This window comes from Strongylocentrotus purpuratus, unplaced genomic scaffold (assembly GCF_000002235.5).
Source record: "Strongylocentrotus purpuratus isolate Spur 01 unplaced genomic scaffold, Spur_5.0 spur5_scaffold_13, whole genome shotgun sequence".
Taxonomy (NCBI): Eukaryota; Metazoa; Echinodermata; class Echinoidea; order Camarodonta; family Strongylocentrotidae; genus Strongylocentrotus; species Strongylocentrotus purpuratus.
Window position 1 is genome coordinate 32,334,898 of NW_022145598.1, and position 20,748 is coordinate 32,355,645.

General features: G+C 38.1%; 2 protein-coding genes across 2 annotated transcripts; both read left to right on the forward strand.

Moving 5' to 3' along the window:
• The first annotated feature begins 1,386 nt into the window (after window positions 1-1,386).
• On the forward strand, window positions 1,387-10,976 carry LOC115923283. The gene is made up of 6 exons (XM_030983706.1): window positions 1,387-1,406; window positions 6,076-6,217; window positions 6,935-7,395; window positions 8,052-8,382; window positions 8,765-10,276; window positions 10,845-10,976. Exons 2-6 carry the CDS (start codon window positions 6,098-6,100, stop codon window positions 10,974-10,976), a joined length of 2,556 nt encoding a protein of 851 aa, XP_030839566.1. The 5' UTR covers window positions 1,387-1,406; window positions 6,076-6,097.
• A 1,018-nt stretch (window positions 10,977-11,994) lies between these two features.
• LOC115923131 (trimethylguanosine synthase-like) lies at window positions 11,995-18,406 on the forward strand. Its single transcript, XM_030983398.1, has 7 exons — window positions 11,995-12,101; window positions 12,693-12,779; window positions 13,402-14,273; window positions 15,289-15,420; window positions 16,063-16,279; window positions 17,154-17,232; window positions 18,084-18,406. Exons 1-7 carry the CDS (start codon window positions 12,007-12,009, stop codon window positions 18,186-18,188), a joined length of 1,587 nt encoding a protein of 528 aa, XP_030839258.1. The 5' UTR covers window positions 11,995-12,006; the 3' UTR covers window positions 18,189-18,406.
• The last annotated feature ends 2,342 nt before the right edge of the window (window positions 18,407-20,748 follow it).

The following is a 20,748-nucleotide window of genomic DNA, read 5'->3' on the forward strand; positions in this document are numbered from 1 at the left end:
GAGACTGCGTTCCCAATTTGACTCACATATTTCAAGTATTTCATGAAAAGTTATGGATTTTAAAAATCCATAACTTTCTTTTTTATTGTATTTTTCTCCTCAATTCTTCACTGATCTGTTTTCTCATTTTTCTCCTTGTATTAAAACAAATATATTATCAGGGTGGACTTCCCCTTTAAGCTCAGTCTCTTTAATACATATTGAATAAGACCTTTAAGGTTACATAATTTAGATCAACTAAATGCGAGCGAATTTGGGGAAAATTTGAAGAAGACAAAAAATTCCTCCCAGTCGCTTGATCATGGACATATGTGAGGGAAGCTATAATAAATATGTTGTTTCGGGTCGAGAAGAAGGGTGGCAAAAATATTTTATCATGGCAAAAATACCTCTCTTTTTTTTTTCGTTTTTTTTTTTACATGATTGATATTTAGCCCGCGAAAGGGGGGTTCAGAAATGTTGGCAGTCCTCAGATAGGGGATGCTTTCAATAAGAGGGAACAAGCATACGCGTACCCTAAATAACACTGAGTGGGGGGGGGGGGCGGGGTGCATTGTGACTGTGGTTTTAAAATTCCCTCACTGTCTATAAAAATTTGTTTACTATTATTATTATTCTTTCTTTCTTTTTTTGAAGGGAAATTGATTATTTTGCCGTAGTGTATAGTTCAAAATGGCATGGGTAAATGACAGTAAATATATATAGGCCTACGGTTGGAGAATACATCATTTTAGCAGTCAATTAGAAAATCGCATTTACAGACGTTTCAGTGTCAAAATGACACACTTCTTATAAAGAGTAGGGGTATTTGGTAGAAATGAGTACGATTTATATTTCTCAAAGGGCTACATTTCGTTCTTAGCAAATTGGCGCATATGCATGCCATTGTACGTACCCCCACTTGTCCCCAGTTCCACTGATCTAAGATCTATTTGTTCTGTTCGTGCATGTATAAGCCTAATGCAGTACTGCCGTTTTTTAAATTAAACCATAATATTTTTGTAATCAACATTCAGTCTGATATTTTACCCCCCCCCCCCCCCTACATTTCTCAATCACCTTGAACATCTCTACCCAAAACTTTGCTGTTGTTGTTGTTGTTGTTGTTTTAGCAAAAGTTTTCTCAGCTTAGCCTGATGTCCAGCCAACTATTTCCTAATCCCTCCCCAAATACAAACAAAAACGAACAAACAAACGAACAAACAAAAACGGAAGCCTCCATTATCCATCATGAAGAGGATATCAACTTTTGGATTTACTTTCTTTATCTTACTTTTTTCTTCGTTGTAGCTCTGATTTGATGTCAACATACAAAACTTCAAGAAAGTAGAAAGAAAGGAATAACGGCTTGGAAGTCAGACTAACTATAAACACGTTTTGTTGACGATCGCACGTTCATGAGATTCGTAAGTTAGAGAGAGCTACCAAAAAATATATGAGCCCTATTTCACGTATCTTCCAAAATTTTGTAACTGCTTCTATAAAAATACATGAAAATATATTGAGATTTCTAAATGGTATAGACTAGTATTGATCTTCTGCAGCACAACTTACTTGTTCAAATACGTTGTCGTTGATACAGCTATACAGTCCCATTCGTACAAATCTGTGCGTGTTAACTGTTACCGGTAGGATTGAATTGGATATCGAGAAAAAGGCCGAGTGATGTGTACTATGTGTGCGTGTGAACAGGAGAAAGAGAGAAAGAGAGAGTGACGTGGGGGGTAATTCCAACAAAGCTGCTGCTGATTTTATTCTGCTGCGTGACTTAACTGTGTCTTGCTTCTCTGTTACTTGTGAGAATAATCTAGTTTCATCTAGTCTGGGCCTCGACCTAGAGTAGTGGCTCCGGTCTGCGGCCGATCGGCGCGCGGCGGGAACTGCCGATTCTATTTTTATTGGAATACTCACAGAATACTTCAATACCCTCAATAAAGAGTCCATATAAATAGAAGTCACAAATAACCTAACTGACCCACAGCGTGGTCAGCATTGACCACGTTTCGAAATGCTTCGAGTTCCCCGGTTTGCGGGCACGCATTACCGGTTTGCGGCACGCATACGTCACAAAGCTTTATGCGCTACGTCACGATGAAAGCATGTACCAAATTACTACGGGTAACCCAAATTCTCATGTTTATCTGTTGCTACGGTAAATTTGTCAAGTTTTAAACAATTTCACCTTTTCCTCGAATGGATCATCCCATCCGGGGGTAAGTACTACAAGTACTAGAAACTATCGGGTCATAGCGGGTACACACATCAGCACACATACCATCATACACGATCCCGCATGTTATGTGTGTATTAACACCCCCCGCCGCAAACCAGAAAAAACACGTAATTACGTGCCGGTTTGCGGCCACCCCAACTAGGGGATGTAATATACTTGATAAGATTTTTACAAACTTTTCTGAATTTTATGCAAATATTTCAATTCTTCCTCCAATTGGTAGAAGCGATCACAATTGCATTATTTGGCATTCAACTACTGGTTCAAAAAATACTACTAATAAAAAGACCAGGATTGTTCGTCCTTTGAAGGACAGTGGATTACGATTATTTGGTCAATGGTTGACTGCACAAACTTGGGAAGAAGTATTTTTAGATACCTCTGACTTATCATTAACATGTAATAGGTTAATTGACACCATTAAATGTCACCTTGACCTATACTTACCTTCGCGTGAAGTGAAAGTGAGTAGTTCTGACAAACCTTGGGTAACTCCATTTATCAAATCACTTATTTGTGACCGACAAAAAGCTTTTAAAAAAGGAAACGATACTCTTTGGAGGCATTTAAGAAATAAAGTTGCTCAAGCTATTTCTGTTGCAAAAAAGAATTATTACAATACCCGTATTAAAAAGGAAAAGTTGAATAATCCTTCAGCCTGGTATAGACATATAAAGATACTTACAAATGGTAACCAGGATCATATTCCGATAATTATTCCTGGTATTGATGTTCAAAGTTCGCAGTATCCTAAACAAGCAGCTAATGCAATTAATGACTTTTTTGTGTCTATTGCTTCTGATCTTTCTCCTTTAAACAGGAAATCATTACCAGCCTTTTTACCTTCTCAGTGTGAAAGTCCAGAGATTAGTTGTTGGGCAGTTTATTGTAAACTGCGTAAAATGCAGTTACACAAAGCATCTGTTAGAGAAGATCTTCCTATTCGCATAATTAGAGAATTTGCATGTGAATTGAGTGTACCGATTACTAAGATCCTTAATATATCTTTTAGACAAGGAGTTGTCCCTTCACAGTGGAGATCCGCTCAAGTAACTCCTATTCCAAAATCGCACCCACCTTGTATTAATAATCTGCGTCCTATAGCTTTGACTTCACATTTTTCTAAGTTAGCTGAATCTTTTATGGCTCAATGGTTATTGAAAGATATTGAGAAACTCATTGATATACATCAGTTCGGTAACAGACCAGGGTTATCTACTACACATTATCTTGTTGGCCTTTTACATCATCTTTATAAACATGCAGAAAACAACAGGTCTATATCAACTATTGTATGTACAGATTTTAAAAAAGCTTTTGATCGCTTGGATCACAACATTTTAATTGAAAAAATGGTTAATATGCACATAAGACCTTGGATAATAAGTTGGATCATAAGTTTTTTAGAATGTCGTAAACAGAGTACATTATATAATGGAATTCTGTCTGATATTAAATTTTGTCATGCCGGTGTTCCCCAAGGGACACGCCTTGGCCCAATTCTGTTTTCAATTATGGTTAATGATTTATGTGAAAATATTCCTATACATTACTTCAAATATGTTGATGATTTATCTTTAGTACAATGTCGTAAATCAACAGACGTTTCACAATTACAACCCATACTTAACTCTGTGCAAGACTGGTCTCAATCAAACAATATGTCACTCAATCCTTTGAAGTGTTTTACCCTGCAGGTTACTTTTATGAAAAATCCTGCTCCTCCTGAAGTTCTTTCCATTAATGACTCTACTCTATGCAATGTACAAACTCTCAAAATTCTTGGAGTAATTATACAATCTGATTTAAAATGGAATTTACATGTTAATGATTTAGTCAAAAGATGCAATAGAAAACTGTACATGTTGAGGAAACTTAAGAAATTCAACTTACCTTCTAAGGATTTAGTGACAATATACGTAGGTTATATACGACCAATTTTAGAATATTGTGCTCCTGCGTTCCATAGCAGTCTTACAGTAGAACAAAATAATAATCTTGAAAAAATACAACGTAGAGTATGTAAGATTATTTTAGGGCCTAGTTACATTACCTATTCTAATGCATGTCAAGTATGCAATTTACCAACTCTTGAGGAGAGGAGACTAGCACTTTGTAGAAAATTCGCAAAATCTCTTTCAAATCACTCTATTTGTCAGACCTGGTTACCTAAGAAAAAAAACACTAATATCACTCTTCGCCGTATTCCCATCTATCAACAATTTCAATTCAAAACAAAAAGATTTAAAAATAGCCCACTGTCATTTCTAGTTGACATACTCAATAAAAGTTGAAAAAAAAAAAATTGTTTTATTTTGTACTTTTATCGTTATTGCAGGTGTACTAAGTGCTTGTCTCCTCCCCTCAACAGGCTGTTTAAAATGTACCCATTTTAATCTTTTTACCATGCTTGTATTGACTTTTCTAGGACATTTGTAAACAATTACAGCTGTATTTCTGGAAACTTGTGCAATGTGTTTATGGATTTTAGTTACAGAATCGGAGTCTTATTTTTGATATTGCTAGTTTTTTACTTGTATATATTTAAAAGTGTTATCTATTGTGCTGAACATGTAAACATGTATATTCCAGCCAAGGCTGTCCTTCATGTAAAATTGTATTTGTATATGAATCATGTTTCTGCTCTAATAAAAACCATTTTTGAATTGAATTGAATTGAATTGAACTGGCCATGCGGTGGCACAATCAAAATATCTGCGATAGGAGACAGACCACAGCCATCATACTTCCACAAAAACATCAAATTTCACCTCCAATCGGACAAATATCGGACAAATAGAGCTACAATATTGATCTAGTCATGCCTCGATCTCTTAACTTAAAAGTTAGCACCTGCTGGAATTTTCATCGGCGACTGGTGCCGTAGATTTCCGACATCGCTGACGGATACTCCGTACCGACAGGAGCACCTGCTACGGACGTTTTCGGCAAAGCAGAACTTACCGTGGAATCCGCGGTAGGTTTCAATGATTATTATCGAGTCATATTCATTTTATTTTTAAAACAAATACCCCTGGCCGCAAACCGGGCGATGCCGCAAACCGGAGACTCTACTCTAGGCCTAATCAAATTTGCCCAAAAAAACATTGACGGTCAGTTGTTCCTTAAAGTCTGTTTTCAGCCGTTGGAAAATTGCAGGGTTTTTATATACCGGTACTATTTGCTACATGATTTATGGATCAAGTTTTCTATGTCTAGATTATTTCATATCCAATTTACAAAGAGATTCAACGCTTGTGGCAAACCAAGAATGGATGCATTGATTTATGATTCACTTGAACGGAGAGCACATTTAACACCTGGGTATAGAGTGGCAAATTGAGATTAATGTCTTGCCAAAGGACATGACATTAGTGCCGCAGCAGGACTCTAACAGTGAACATTGTGATTCACAGTCTGACGACGTATCCATTAGACCACGACATCTCTACAGATTATGATGTACAATAAAATATGATATACATAATACTCTTGTGTAGGTAGGTTTTGGTGATCTACAGTTACCCCTCATTTTATCTTCTTCTTCTTCAAGATAATCTGCCTCCTTCACTGCTGAAGATTCTTGCAGATGTGTGAAAGTGCATGTGTGTGGCGACATAGGGATGTCCAGGTGTGCAGGTGTGCAGGTGTATATATACATAGTGGCAGTAAACATTTTGCCGGAATTTACTTCCCCCCCCCCCTGTCTTTAGTTGTCGCTGGAAGGCTTCTACTGATGGAGCCAGGACAACCTCAAGAGGGAGAGCGTTCCACTGTCGAACAGTTATACATCTCAGATTTGTTTTGATTTTGTATTATTATTTGTTATCATCCAATCTCAGAATCTAGGAGTCAAGTGGATAGATGGCTTACTCATACTGTGCTGCTGAAATTGAGATGATCATCCAGGTGGCTAGAGACAAGAAGAACTGGAGAGAGGGAGAAAAATGTCTCGGTGTGAGAGAGGTCCAAAGCAAAATGAAGGTTTGTCTTTAATAATAATAATAATAATATGTGTTGTTTACCCAGGGTAGCCTCATCAGTATTCATACTGTTCTCCTTGAGGGCCCTGCAATCGTATTATTACCCCGGTCATTTGATTCAGGCTTACCCGCACACAATGTATGCACATTTTCCACTCCCTGGGGAGCAGTTCAGCCAGGCGTCATTTTTACAAGCGCACACTTGCTAATCTAAGCACATTTAGCTTTCGCATCCTACCGGGTACCCATTTAACACCTGGGTGGAGAGTAGCAATGTAGATCAATGTCTTGATGGCTGAGTTTGTAATATTTTCTTCATGATTCACTATGTGCTCAATAAGAAAATAATTTGTGTGGGAGTAAACGTGACTATTTACATCTAATGCATGACTTATTCTTTGAAGAAACAGATTTTGTGAAATAAAAGAATTTAAAAAAAACTACTCGTATCATTGTCCTAAAGGGGCAAAAACAGCTTTGAAAGTTAGATATCATGAATATTTTGAACTTTTTGAAGATGAACAATTAGACATCACCAACATTTTAAAGGGTTTTTAAGACTATTCTGATGAATTTCGTCACTGTATTTAATTAATTGAAAGGGGAGGGTGGGAGCGGGGAGCTATTATTTTTGTTTTGTTAATTTGACAGTCCTATCATTCAAAACCCAAGACCTATACTTTGTTTGACTTCCATTTTCTTCATCTTGTGTATTCAGTGTATCTCACCACAGACTGAAGAACCACCAGGACTCCCTCTTGTAGATGTTGTGGGGAAAGGACAAGAAGAAGAGGTCGTCAACCAGTCTGCAGAGGAGACAGATGAGGTTGTGAAACAGTCTGGAGAGGAGAGAGATGGGATCGTGAACCAGTCTGGAGAGGAGAGAGATGAGGTTGTCAACCAGTCTGGAGAGGAGAGAGATGAGATCGTGAACCAGTCTGAAGAGGAGACAGATGAGGTCCTGAAACAGTCTGCAGAGGAGAGAGATGGGATCGTCCACCAGTCTGAAGAGGAGAGAGATGGGATTGTCAACCAGTCTGCAGAGGAGAGAGATAAGGTCATCACTGAGCATGATAATGATGAGACTGAGATGCCAGAAGAAAAAACTGCAGGAGAAGGCCACTATGATCCTAAGCCATTTGTCAGTATTAAAGTCCGCTGTTCCAGAGCTTTTGCAGAGTAAGTTGTGAGCACAGTGGAAAAGTAGATTTTCCTTAATACTTTCAGGTTTTCTATGGAGTGGGGAATGTGTAGTACCAATCAAGCTTATAACATATAAAGTAAAGTGTTGCAGGTTTGTGTCTTACATCAAGGAAATTGAGTGGCACAGCAAAGTGGTGTGGAACAGGCAAGGGTAAACTTGTTGCTCACTTGCTTTTTTCATTCCCAATGGCTTTGTGCAGGAGCCATCCGGTTCCAATACGCAATGTTCATGATTGGACTGTATCTGATCTTGTAATAACACCGATCCACCAGTTCAGGTTGGATACTAGAAATCTAGATTATAATGTAACTATAAGCCTCATTAGCATGGCTCTGTCTCTGTACATAACATGCTTTCTTAACAATTCACCCTCATCCTTCTTTTGCTTCTCTAAGGCCTTGATGAGATATGAAGTGGTAAACTGCCTTTTTTTATTTTGTTGTATGCTTCATATCTCTGTATCTTTAACACAGAGTTCAGTGAACCTTTGTTGCGCTCACTTGCCTTTCATTTATACACTGTATATGAAAAACAGCTGTGATTTACCGTGGTATATATCTGGACAAGCCATAAGAATGTTCTGTGGGATACTACTACTACTACATGATATGTTTTGTTTCTATTGCTACAGCGACGGTGAACTGTACCGATGGGGTCTGTATGGAAAGCCTGAAGAGCAGCGTGATGATGACACCTTTGGACAGGAACAGGAAAACGATGTCCTCATCGATGAAGGAAAAAAGGATAAATCACACCAATGTGGGACCAGCGAATCAGCCATCGCAGAGGGAACCGTCAAGAAGGCGAATGGCTCCGATAATGGGTGTGATGTGAAGGAGATCAGGCCGTACCACTCATCGTTCGTGAACTTTACCGGAGAGTATGAAGGTCAAGAAGAGGTCATGAAGGACATGGGACTCCCTCTTAGCTTTGCCCGTTCACCAAGAGACTGTGAGAAGGAGGTAAATATTGGTTGTATGACACTCGCTGGAGCAATAACGCTCCATAGTCAATTTCTAAAACTAACCAAATTCTTCCCTATTTTCACGAAGTGATGGTAGTGAGGAAAATCGTCACGCAAATTGTATGCGATTTTCCTCATTACCGTCACTTCGTGAAAATAGGGACGAATTCCAGCTTCTACTGTATAGGATGCTTTGCTACGGCACTTTAAAAGCAGTCATGGTTTTGTAAGGCAAGACTTTACTTGGTGGCTTTTTACAGGGACCATATTCAATATTAAATAGAAGAGGATACTGCTTAGCTTAGAGAAGAAAGTCATAACTTTTCGCTCTTTTTGCACTCTTACAGTTATTGGGTTATATTTCTCTTTTATTTTGACAGGACGAGGGCACGTACAAGGTCAGAACAAAGTCAAACAAAGGAAAAAAAAGTAAGAGAAAGGCGAAGAACAGCAGGAACAGGCAGAGATCTCAAGATCACAGGAAGGACACCTACTCCAATGTCCAAAATCCAGACGAGAATGAAACCAAGTACAACTCACATATCGGCCAAGGTAGACATTCTGAGAAGGAAGCAAATGAGGGTATACCAAATGGCTTGGAAGGATGCAACAAGGAACTTGGAGTCGGTGGAGATTGTGATGGGTCTGAGGGTATTTCTTCTTGGGAGGAGTACTGGGAGAAGTTTGGGCATGGTCTTGTCTTGCAAGGCTGGCTTGAACTGCATCCAGAGTTTGGTGAAGATGAATCTTCCAGTTATACCCAGGAGGGGTGTTTGCATACAGAGGGTGGAAGGGATCCAAGTGGGATGCTAATAAAAACACCAGGGAAAAAAGAAGATGTTGAGCTAAAGGACAATGGTGGCCTAGACATGAATGTCAGATGTAATCAGGAGCATGTTGCTGACCTTGGTGTTGATATGCTTCTTGAATCCTGCCAGGACAAAGATATCCTCACAGAAGCAGCTCACCTCTCAGAGAAAATGGAACAGCCTTGTCATGGCTGTGAGGGCACTGACCATAACAGCGGGGGAGGTCAGCTCACTAATATTGGTGAGGCTGACAGTGAAGTAAATGTTGTGCAACAATTGCGTACTTTTGATGATGTGACAGTTCCTAGTACAAAATCTTTAGAACCTGGAACTGATGTAATTACTGGTTCTTTTGGGGACCAACCTGGCAAGCAGCATGAAAGTACAGCTGAAGGAGATATTGGCAATGCAGTCCATATCCCCCTCTCTTCAGTGAACCAAACATGCCCAACCCTTCAAAATGGAAACATTGAAAATCATGCTGGTGATGTGTTCGAGGAAAAAGATTTAAGTGGTGGTAAAATGGTTGATAAGTCACAGGATGCTGCTCTGACTGCACCTGAATCCAAATGGACTCCAGAATTGATAGAAGAATGGGACAATCATTCCGATGACACATACTGGTACTACCACCACTGGTTCCACTCTTGGCAGAATGTGCTTCAAGGAGAGGAGGGAGCGATTGCAGCAGGTGAAGAGATTCCTCAAGAAAATCTGATAGAAGCTAATGGTGTGGTGAACGGTGAAGATGATGCATGTGTTGTAAGTTCCTGTGACCAAAAAGGGAATGCTTCAACACTCTTAGAAGAACAGATACCAGAAGAATGTAAACTGGTTGATGATGTAGAGACGGCTGTTGAGGTTGAACCAAAGAAGGAGGATACTTCAACAATCATGCACGACCAGATACCTGATAGGAGTACATCAGGAGACTCTGAACTGAAAGACCAGCATGAAGATGAGCCTGGTCACAACCTAGAGGAAGAGATTAAGATGGTCTTCCCAGATGAAGAGGAGAGTGACATGATGAAACAAATGGGACTTCCCTCAGGGTTCGGCAAGGATGCACCTCAAGGCAGAGAGGTAGGCAAGAGAGTCCTATAATAGGATTTTGCAGGGGTAATAGAGGAAGGGGGTAACTGAGTACCGGTAATTTTGTGGTGTTGTTTTTTTTTTACAAGGACCCTTCTCTACTTTTAAAGTCTCTAATGGATTGCTTTCATAAAATTAAATCTTAATTTTCATAATCTAATTTCCCTTGTCTCTTTGACATCATCTTAAAATGCAGTATATAAAATGCCACTTTCTCTCCAGCAAATGGTAATTACTCAATACTGATTATATATTATAATAATAATAATAATTGTGGGTTCTTGTATAGCGCTCATGTCAGTCAGATTTGACCCTCCTGTTCTCAGTTGAACAAAACAATTGCTTTTTAAGAGTATCAGCCGTCCTGTTTCCTGTAATTATCCAGACCATATTCCGAGCATCTTGAGCAAACTATTCAACATCAGACACTTTTAATACCTAAAGGAATAGGAGAAAGGATAAATCGTATCAGTTCTCAATTTTCATTCTTAAGTTACCAAACCCAGAAAATGTTGGAACCTCGTCTAATTGCTAAATCTTCTTTTCTTCTTCTTCATAGATGAAAGGTGGAGGGAAGAAAAGGAAGCAAAACTCGAAGCAGACCAGGACTAATTCCAGCGGAAGCATCAATGGTAACCCACATTCCACCATCCATTTATCTGTTACTTTGAATAATCTTCAAGGATTATGATAATTTTGGGGAAACTTTGTTCAAAGAAGCGATGATAGAATTGATTATTACCCGTATCAGACATCTGAGCTGGTCATTTACAAAACCGTATTGCCCTAGTTTTTTCTAGCAGTGGGAACGGAGGGGTATATTCTTTGTATTTTCCTTGGTCTCCCTGCGCGTATTGACATTGCGTGTAGAGACGAGTGAAAATATACCTTGGTATTTTCCACGGTCTCGCATCCGGGCATCTTGTATTGACTGCGCCATATTTTGTAATTTTCATTGCGCATCTATTATGCGTACGAGAAGCTGCGCACTTTGCGCGCACTCTATTGTGACGTAATAATCACACCAAATGCACACTGTTTGCAGTGTATCGAAATTGTGTCAAGCACTGGATGCACAGTGCTGGTTTGACAAAGTTTGTTCAGTTCTTGAGATTGTCATGGTGGATGTCTGATTTGGATAACAATACAAATATTGACTGGCTTTACTTTCGGGGGGATATCAGAAATATTGACCGCTCTAAGACCATATTGCCCTCGTCTTTCGACTCGGGGCAATATGATCTGAGCTTGGTCAATATTTCTGATATACCCCTCAAGGCCAGTCAATATTATATAATTATTTTTTTAATTGAAAAACTTTTGTCCACAATTCGATATATTATGTTTGTAAATTGAATGGGACTTGACACTTGGTTTTCCTTATTTTTTTCTGGATTAGGCTGATAACAATATTTTCATTGCCCCCCCCCCTGTTGCATGTGTATTTTTTGTCTGTTTTTCTTTCTGTAAACAGTATTTGATCGTACATCTGTATTTGTTATTACAAAGCAAACTCTATACAAGTATTTGTACATGTACTTACATGTATATGTAGGAACAGAATGACGATATTAGTTTTTTTTTTATTTGTGATGCATTCTTTTTGTTTACAAGCAATTGGTAGGAACAATAAAGCTTAGATTGTATTACAAAACATGTCACTAAGAGATGTAATTCTTATTGTTCAATCCATTTATATTGAAGGTACTTCCACAGCCATCATGGCAAACAGAGATCTACGATCTACTGGCAGTTACCATGGTGATGAGGAGGAGGAGGAGCCTCCAGAAGACTCACCATACAAGACAAAGAGGAGGTAGGACCGCTTTGAATGTCTCTGCTTTGAAAGTTTTGTTGTTCCTAGATGTTGTTAAAGTTTATTTCATTTGCAATATTTGAAGCTATTGCCTTTATTACTATCTACTATTTGAAAAATGTGAACGTGCCATCGTTCTAATCTAAAGAAAATATAAAGCAATGATTGTAAGGGTGCAAAAAATTGTGAGTTCCAAGAAATTTACTGATATTTTATGAAAATAGACGATCCTGTATATTGGGGATTGTAGGAATTCATTCCTTTAAAAAATCACACAATGGGAAATTGTCAAATGTAAATATGTCAATGCCTAACTAGCAATGATTTTGAACCTGTTTGAGATATTTAGTTTGTAAATTCTGATTCATGTTCTATCTATATACAGGTAAGATGCTTCATCTTCATGTACGTTTAAAATTTAAAAGTTGTGCTTTTTGCTACCCAAATCAAACTATATCAGATAATTAATGTATGTATTTCTAGTACATAAAGTTGTCAGTGTAGACCCTTAACAGCATCCACCTTGTGTATGTGATCTATAGATGTTTGTGATTCTCATGGGATACCCTGTACTTGTTTTCTTTTCATCAGTCATGAGTTGGATGCTGAGGAGCTTGGGTCAGCATACACCAAAGTCTTTCAGAAATTAGGTCTCAGTTGTGACCCTGCATCTCACAGGTAAGGCATCCCTTCTCACATTGCAGTTACAGATTTGCAGTATTGACAAAGATTAAAACTCTCACCGAAGCTACAGCATTTGCACTTGATGTTAAAGGCCCACTGAATTATAGCTACTAGCGCCCTCTATATAGCAAACAATGCCTAATCGGTGCCTGTTGGTCCCCATGATTCCTTTTTCTTATGTTAATTGAGAGCTTATTTGATAACATAACCACCTGTCAGTGACCTTGCAGGGAGGTCTAATCCCCCCTGGCCAAACTAGTACAGACAGGCTTTAAACTGGAAAATTGATCACTGTAAAACCAGAAATGTTCATGAAATTTTTGAGGGGTCCAGAGATGCAAATGCTTCTTGCCACATAATTTATTTATACATATGACAACTTGTAAAATTTTCATTATGGAAAATGACCGTTATTGACTTTTCAATTCAATTTCAGTCATGATAGTTTATGTGCTGAACAAATTCAATAGCAATGTATGATACTTGTAGCTCAGAAATATGGCATTTTCAGTCAGAATTTTTGTTATAATGCCATTATATATGTGTGCCCTTATTCCATTTGTATTAAACTTAAGTGGGGTTGTTTTTTTTTTGCTATATTATGTTGCTTTTCCAGGTTCTTGGATCAGAAACCATTCCAGAAGGCAAAGGTCCACTACTTCAACAAACGGCTGAAGAAAAGTCATGACCCCGACCTGAACTTGAGGAAGAAGCCACTCCACATCAGATTCAGCAATGACGAACGTGAGGCCGAAGACGGAGGGGATGAAGATGCAGGGACATCCTCCCAGGAAGGATCAACAGTTGTTAAAGAAAGAGGAGAAATTAAGCAGAGTCCTGTGATGTCCTTTAAAGTTGGCAAGAGCAATGTTCTTGGAAAGGTGAGGGGTTTCCTGGAGAGAGAGGAAGACTTGAATGACATCGGGGTCAGTTGTCATGGTTTCGATGAGGATGATGATGATACAGATAGTAATCTTGATGAAAACAGTGAGGCCCCAATAGAGGATAAGACTAATAATAAATTACTTGATGAAAATGTCAAAGAATTTCCAGTAGAGGAGGCGCCTTTAGAACACGGTGATGATGGTTGCCATAGTAACAAACAAGCAGATCAGAGGATGGACGATGAAGTGAATAGTAAGGATAGTTGCATAGATGAAAAAGGAGATGCCTTGCCAACAGACTTGCCAAAACAAGCAGCATCAGAACAAAACACAACGTCCAGCACTTCTGGAACCTTACAGACCGTAGCTGAACTAGAAGAAATAAAGATAGAAGAAAATAGGGTAAATTCGGAGGAGATTGTGAGGGAGGAAGGAGAAGTCAAAGATGTTGATCGGGAGTCGAAACCAAAAGCGAAGCAGCGCAGACAGCGGAAGTATACTTCCAAGCATGACATAGCTGGAGGCAGTAAGCATCTGAATAAGTACTGGGCTCAGCGATACAGATTGTTCTCGAGATTTGATGAAGGCATCAAGTTAGACGAAGGTAGGTGTATGTCTGAATTCTCTCTCTCTCCATCTCTCCCTCCCTCCTTCCAGCACCTGACCTCACCCGTCTTTTCTTTTTTCCTTTCTCTCACCTACATTTTCATTCTTATCGGTTGTTACTCTCGAAAGCGGACTAACTTTAGTCCATGATTTAATCCGCTGACTAAGTATGGAATGCGAAGTGTCCATATGAATGTGTTTTTGAATAATTTAATCTGTCACTAAATTAAAATAAAATGTAATGACATAATTAATAAGCAACAATGTAACTATGAAATAATTATGTTATCATAGTAATTTAGGGACATAACAAATTATTCAAAAATATATTCATATGGACATATGGCATTCCATACTAAAATTAGTCTGCTTTTGAGAGTACCACCCTTTAAGTCTAACACCTTTGTTGCTATCTGGCCAAGTAAATACACCTTCTTATACTGGCTGACATTTGGTCGATATACCTTGTAAGAGCTGTATACACAATCCAAAAACAGCTTGGTATCATATATTATCATACTAGCTTGCCAAAACTAATCAGTAATGTGTCTTCTACTTGTATTATTATTATGTCTTTATTGTAACCAAAACGTGAGAGTAATTTTCAGATACAAATCAAGATATTGATAAATAACAATGGTAGAACACAAAATCAAGGAAACTGTAGAATATGATACTGTACTACATTAATATATGAATTACAATCTGTCCCAATCAAATTATTATACATTATCAAATGAATTAATGTAAAAGAATGTAAATTCATGGGTTCAATATTTCATAATGATTTTATTTAAAAGCTAAAGTAATTAAGATTGGGACATGTATTTCTATAAATTGAGCAGTTTATACTGAAACTGATACTAATAATGGATACAAAAACTACAAAAGACAGATCACAAACATAACATAGATTCAGAATCGAGTTGTTTGGTATCGTATATACTCTCTTTTATTTTCCTCATCCTCATCATTTTTTGGGTCTCATTTTTTTGTTTTTATAATCTCTTTAGAGGGCTGGTATTCAGTCACCCCGGAGAGGATAGCTGAACATCAAGCAGAGAGATGTAGATGTGACTTGATTGTTGATGCTTTCTGTGGGTCAGGGGGTAATGCGATCCAGTTTGCCTTTACGTGTGAGAGAGGTAAGTATCTGAGTCATTGGCAAATACAGTAGTAGACTTTGTCTGATAACTGTCTTGCACAAGGCTAATCTGCCACGAGGTCCTATAGCTGTACATCAAGTAGGAAGATGTAGATTTGATCTGATCTTGTGTCGTTTTCTGTGGGGCAGGGAGCAATACTATCCAGTTTGCTTTACTTGTGAAATGTTTAAGATAAACAACATTGGATCTCTGTGGCCAAAATCTTTTTTTTTACAGCAACTTCTGGGAGGTGAGGGGGAATGCCATCTAGTTTACCTACATGTGTATTGTGTTCATGTGAAGGGGGTCACCCCATCGGTTACTGTTACTGTTGTCAAAAGAAGTGTTGTATTAATGATGAGTGATGGATTGACTATGTGAACAAAAGAAGTGATGCAAGTTGAAAGCATCAACATTGTTGTATTTCAATAGATCAGTGCCCACTTACAGTCACTGTACAATTCTTATTTGCATTGGTGATAGATTTTTTCCTTAAATATTGCCAACTCCCCAGCAAACAAGCATTTATAAGATGTTTTAGACATTGAGAATCGTTGTTATTTTTCTTCTCTTTGAGGGGAACAAAACGCCATTACACAACAGAATTAATAAATCCAGGATCGTCTATTTCTCACAATCCAGTGGTAGCAGTTGACATCGACCCCGCCAAGATCGAGTTAGCCCGACACAACGCCGCAGTCTATGGGGTGGAGGATCGTATCGAGTTCATCGTCGGTGACTTCTTCAAGGTAGCAGACGACTTGAAAGCAGACGTGGTGTTCTTGAGCCCTCCGTGGGGCGGACCAAAGTACCTCAATGCTGAAGTCTTTGATCTCTTCTCCATGATGGACATTGATACATATCCTTTGATTGAAAACAAAGTGGCTAAACTTTAAAGGCCCACTGTACTACTTGTAGCTATACCATGTACATGTACTTGCTCCCTCCAGTAAGAAAACAATGCCTAATCGGTGACCATTGGTCCCCCATGATCCTCTTTTTCTTATGTTAAGTGAGAGCTGATTTGAGCTCATTTGCTGAGATTGATGAGGGATTAGACCACCCAGGAAGGTCACTGGACAGGTGGTTATCTCATCAAATCAGCTCTCAATTAACATAAGAAAGAGGGGATCATGGGGGACCAACAGGCACCGATTAGGAATTGTTTGCTATATAGAGGGCGCAAGTAGCTATGAGTAGTACAGTGGGGCTTTAATTGAAAATAAAGTGACTAACTTTGGCTACAACCGTTGAGATGGCAGACCCTTGAGACTGACAGCATGAAATCTTAATGCTCTATTGATAATTGGCCATTTGAAAAGATATCCGAGGGTTCATGTCATTGTCAGTCTCTTGGGCTGACGGTGTACTGGGATATCCCATGAAAGTCTTCTCTTTGTACTAACTGCTTTTAAGTTTGGGCGAGGAATTTGTGTTTTCAAAGTGACCATCTAAATGTCATTGGGAGTATAATAAAATTGTAGTTATCGCTCACAATTTTCTTACAAGCCCAAATTCAAGCACTTTTATCCCAAAAATGAAAGCTAAAAGCTAACAACCTGCTGGCTGAGATACATGCACAATGTTTAAGCAAATTGTCCTATGTTAAATAAGTTTTTCATGAAATTCCAGTGGTTGATATATAGCTGTGATCTTGAATAACAATTATTTTGAAAGTATTAATATTTATCCATTTTCAACTGTTTGAATTGTTGACCTTAACTCCTTCTTACTGCAGCCATGTTTGAGAAGGCTAGATGCATCTCAGAAAACATTGGTTTCTTTGCTCCAAGAAATGCTAATGTAGAACAGGTAAGCGAAAAAGAATCTTAAAATGTGATCTATTTCAGTCACTTCACAAGTTCAAAGTTTATTGATTAGTCGTTGTTCAATGTAACTTTAATACCTCCATACGAGTCCATATCATACAGTAGGTATCCTAAAATGATCTATTTGATATATTTCATGAATTTACATCAATGTTTAAGAACCTTACCTGACCTATTCATACATTTCATAAATGAACGAATGATAGCTATCTCTGTCATGGATGTACAGTGTACTATTGGTGTTAGCTATGATACATACATGTGTTAATATCAACCTGAGAACCTAGTGTTAGGACAGGGATACAGATTAATTCTCAGTTCTACAAGAACGACATCATGATGTGGCTTACATCTGCCTAGAGTTCTGTTTTCTTTTTTTATTTAAAGGTATAGACCAGTTTTGGAAACGCCCCCCTCTCAAAAAATGAAATGGAAGCTCTTATTATCAATCATGTGAAAGAATATGTTTTGACTATAATACGTGATGATACAAATTTTGCCGGGAAACCGCCTACTAATTTATATATTTGGTAAATTATTATATTTATTTGGACCGGATAGATATCATGCATGTGTCGCGTAGTGCCATATACATCTTTATGTGTACAGTGCTTGTAACTTTACCAAGACTGGGCTAAATTTCTTATCATTTTGATGATTCCAGAACCTTGCAGTACACACCAATACTTATATGCTAGATGATCAACCTTTTCTGATCGATTCCACAACGTTTTTTTCACAATGCAATCGCATGACCAGAACTGATCTTTACCTTTAAGGCAACAATACCATAGTGGATTCTGTGACTTACTGCCTCTTTGTCTCCCTCTATAGTTGGCCTCCCTCGCTGGCCCAGGAGGGCGTATGGAGATCGAGCAGAACTTCTTGAACAAGAAAATCAAAACCATCACAGCATACTATGGGGAGCTCGTAGACTGATCATGAAGCTGCTGTGTGTGTTTTTAACAAGCTCCTAGTGTCTACAGGAGAGTCAGTTCGATTCATCTGATGGGGATCACAAAGCTGCTGTATAAGTGATCTCATTAACTTGATAAGTCATTTACAATAGCTTGAACTATAAAGCATTTATGTCCCAAACTCAATATTTTAATCTTTAATAACACATTCCGAGATATTATGAGAGAATCAGGCAGACATAGAAAAAAATAAGAAAATGGAATTAAATCTGTTTTTAATGATTGCTTTAATAGAGATATCGTAGATATATTAGGCTCTCTATAAATCCAGAATATTATTAGTTTTATTAGTGTTATGTCCACAGACACTCGCCATATCATTCTTCATTGACAAATCACCTGACACATGCCTTGATAGGAGTTTATTCCAATCACAGATGTGTTTTCAGATAACTGGTCCAGTAAATTGTATCGCTGCACTGTAATACCTGTTCTCTTGCTTATACTTGAAGAGCAAAGAGAAGCTGGCTGTTGGGATAGTATCTGGTGTTGTCACTTGTGATGAAGACATTTTCCACATTCATTTAGAGCTTTTTGACAGCTAGTACAGAGAACATGCTCTAGAATGAAGGCTGCAGAGAAACAGATTTCTTCCACTATATGGAAGAAGCCATTTTCTGTAGAAATCACACTTTCTTCCTCTCTGCCATCAGTTCCTGGAATCGTATGGGAAGAAACTTGATCTCCTGTCGACAAATCTGTATTGATTGATTTGTCCAAACTGTTGTGCATGTCGTGTTGTGCACTTTTATGGTTTAATGCTCATGTAAAAGCAGCTGTCAAGACTCTATTATGAATCTGCTGATGCAATGTGAACTGCCATAAATCATTTGTTTCTTGCCATACATTTCCATACATTTCCGGCTTATTTTAACCCTATGTTAACTGGGGGGGGGGGGGGGGGGGGGGGGGTCAATTTGACCCCCCCCCCCCCCCCCTCCCCCTGTAGTAATTTCGCGACTACTCCGAAACCGCAGCAGATATAACATTTTCCTTTCATGACTTTTTTCTTTCGAGTCTTACGCATCTTTTAAAACAATTTTTTTGTGATTTGTGTACAAAACATATGGAAATATCATTTTTCTTAAAGCTTATCTGCCATAGTTTACAGGAGGGATTAGACCGCCCTACAAGGTCACTGGACAGGTGGTTATCTCATCAACTCAGCTCTCAGTTAACATATGAAAAAGAGGATCATGGGGGACCAATGGTCACCGATTAGGCATTGTTTGTTATATAGAGGGCACAAGTAGCTACAAGTAGTGCAGAGGGCCTTTAAAAAGAGATAAAACATTGGTTATTTAGTCTTGTTTAAAGTTTAGGTGTTTGTTTTGGGGTCAAAATAGTTGAATTTTAGTTAGAAATGAAATAAAACAACAAAAACAATAAAATACATAAGTTAAATAAACAAAGAATAACATAAGAAATTATCAAATCAAGAGATAACATTAGGAACCTGGCTCTTCCAATTTTTTGTGTTGTATTATTATACCAAATGGTCTAACAAATATATGTAGTGACAAAGAATGCTTAAATATTAATAATATATGATTTATGGGTAACAATGTGAATTTTATGACCTTATTTGCATAAATTACCATAAATATGCAAATGTGGATTTATCAAAAAATTGAAATTACCATAGTATTCTATACACTTCACTTGACATGCATGCAAATTTCGCGGCGATCGGCGGTGAAACGGCCGAGATCTTAGGGGGGGGGGGGGGGGGGTCAAATTGTGCCCCCCCCCCCCCCCCAGTAAAAACCCGGTCTGAATGAGCCCAGTTAAAATAGGGTAATTACTGCTTTGTTAGAACTTCATCAAATTTGAAAGTATGAGCCACATTTGCAGACAATTGCCTGATTCTCTCAGCCAGTATACTGAAGTGTTAGGGAGTAAACTCTGTAATGTCATATTTGAAGCTGATGCTTCATTACTGGAGTTCATGTGACATGTGAAGCTCTTCTTCTTTTTTCTTCACATTGATTGACCTCTTCTCCAAGCTACTCAAACACGAAGCTGACCCCTGACCCCAGATTATTATCCAATCAGAAAGCTACTTCCTTTTTTATGTTGGTCAGCTGATACTAACATACATGTTCATGTTAAAGCATTTCAGGGTGTGTTAGCTTGCTACATGTACATGTATTTGAAAATCAAGTTTTGCATTTAGGAGATAAACTCCACATAATGTGCATTCTGATTTGTGCTATGCACCATCATACATCTATGCAACATTTTTATCCAGATTGCAGTATTTTAAGTCGTTCCAGAATTGTATAACTTTTTTATAAAGCATTTTTATCCAATAAATCTACATTACCAGTACGATTAGTATTTTTTGATAAAAAGACACATAACAACCTGTAAAAATGGTTTGTTTTACAATAATATTCCATTACATCGTACTTTGTACATGTATAGTGTTAGTGTGATATACATGGTCTGTTCTTATTTGTTAATATGAGGGGGGAGGGGGGTGGGGTACTCTAAAAAAAAAGTTTATCATAATTACACCT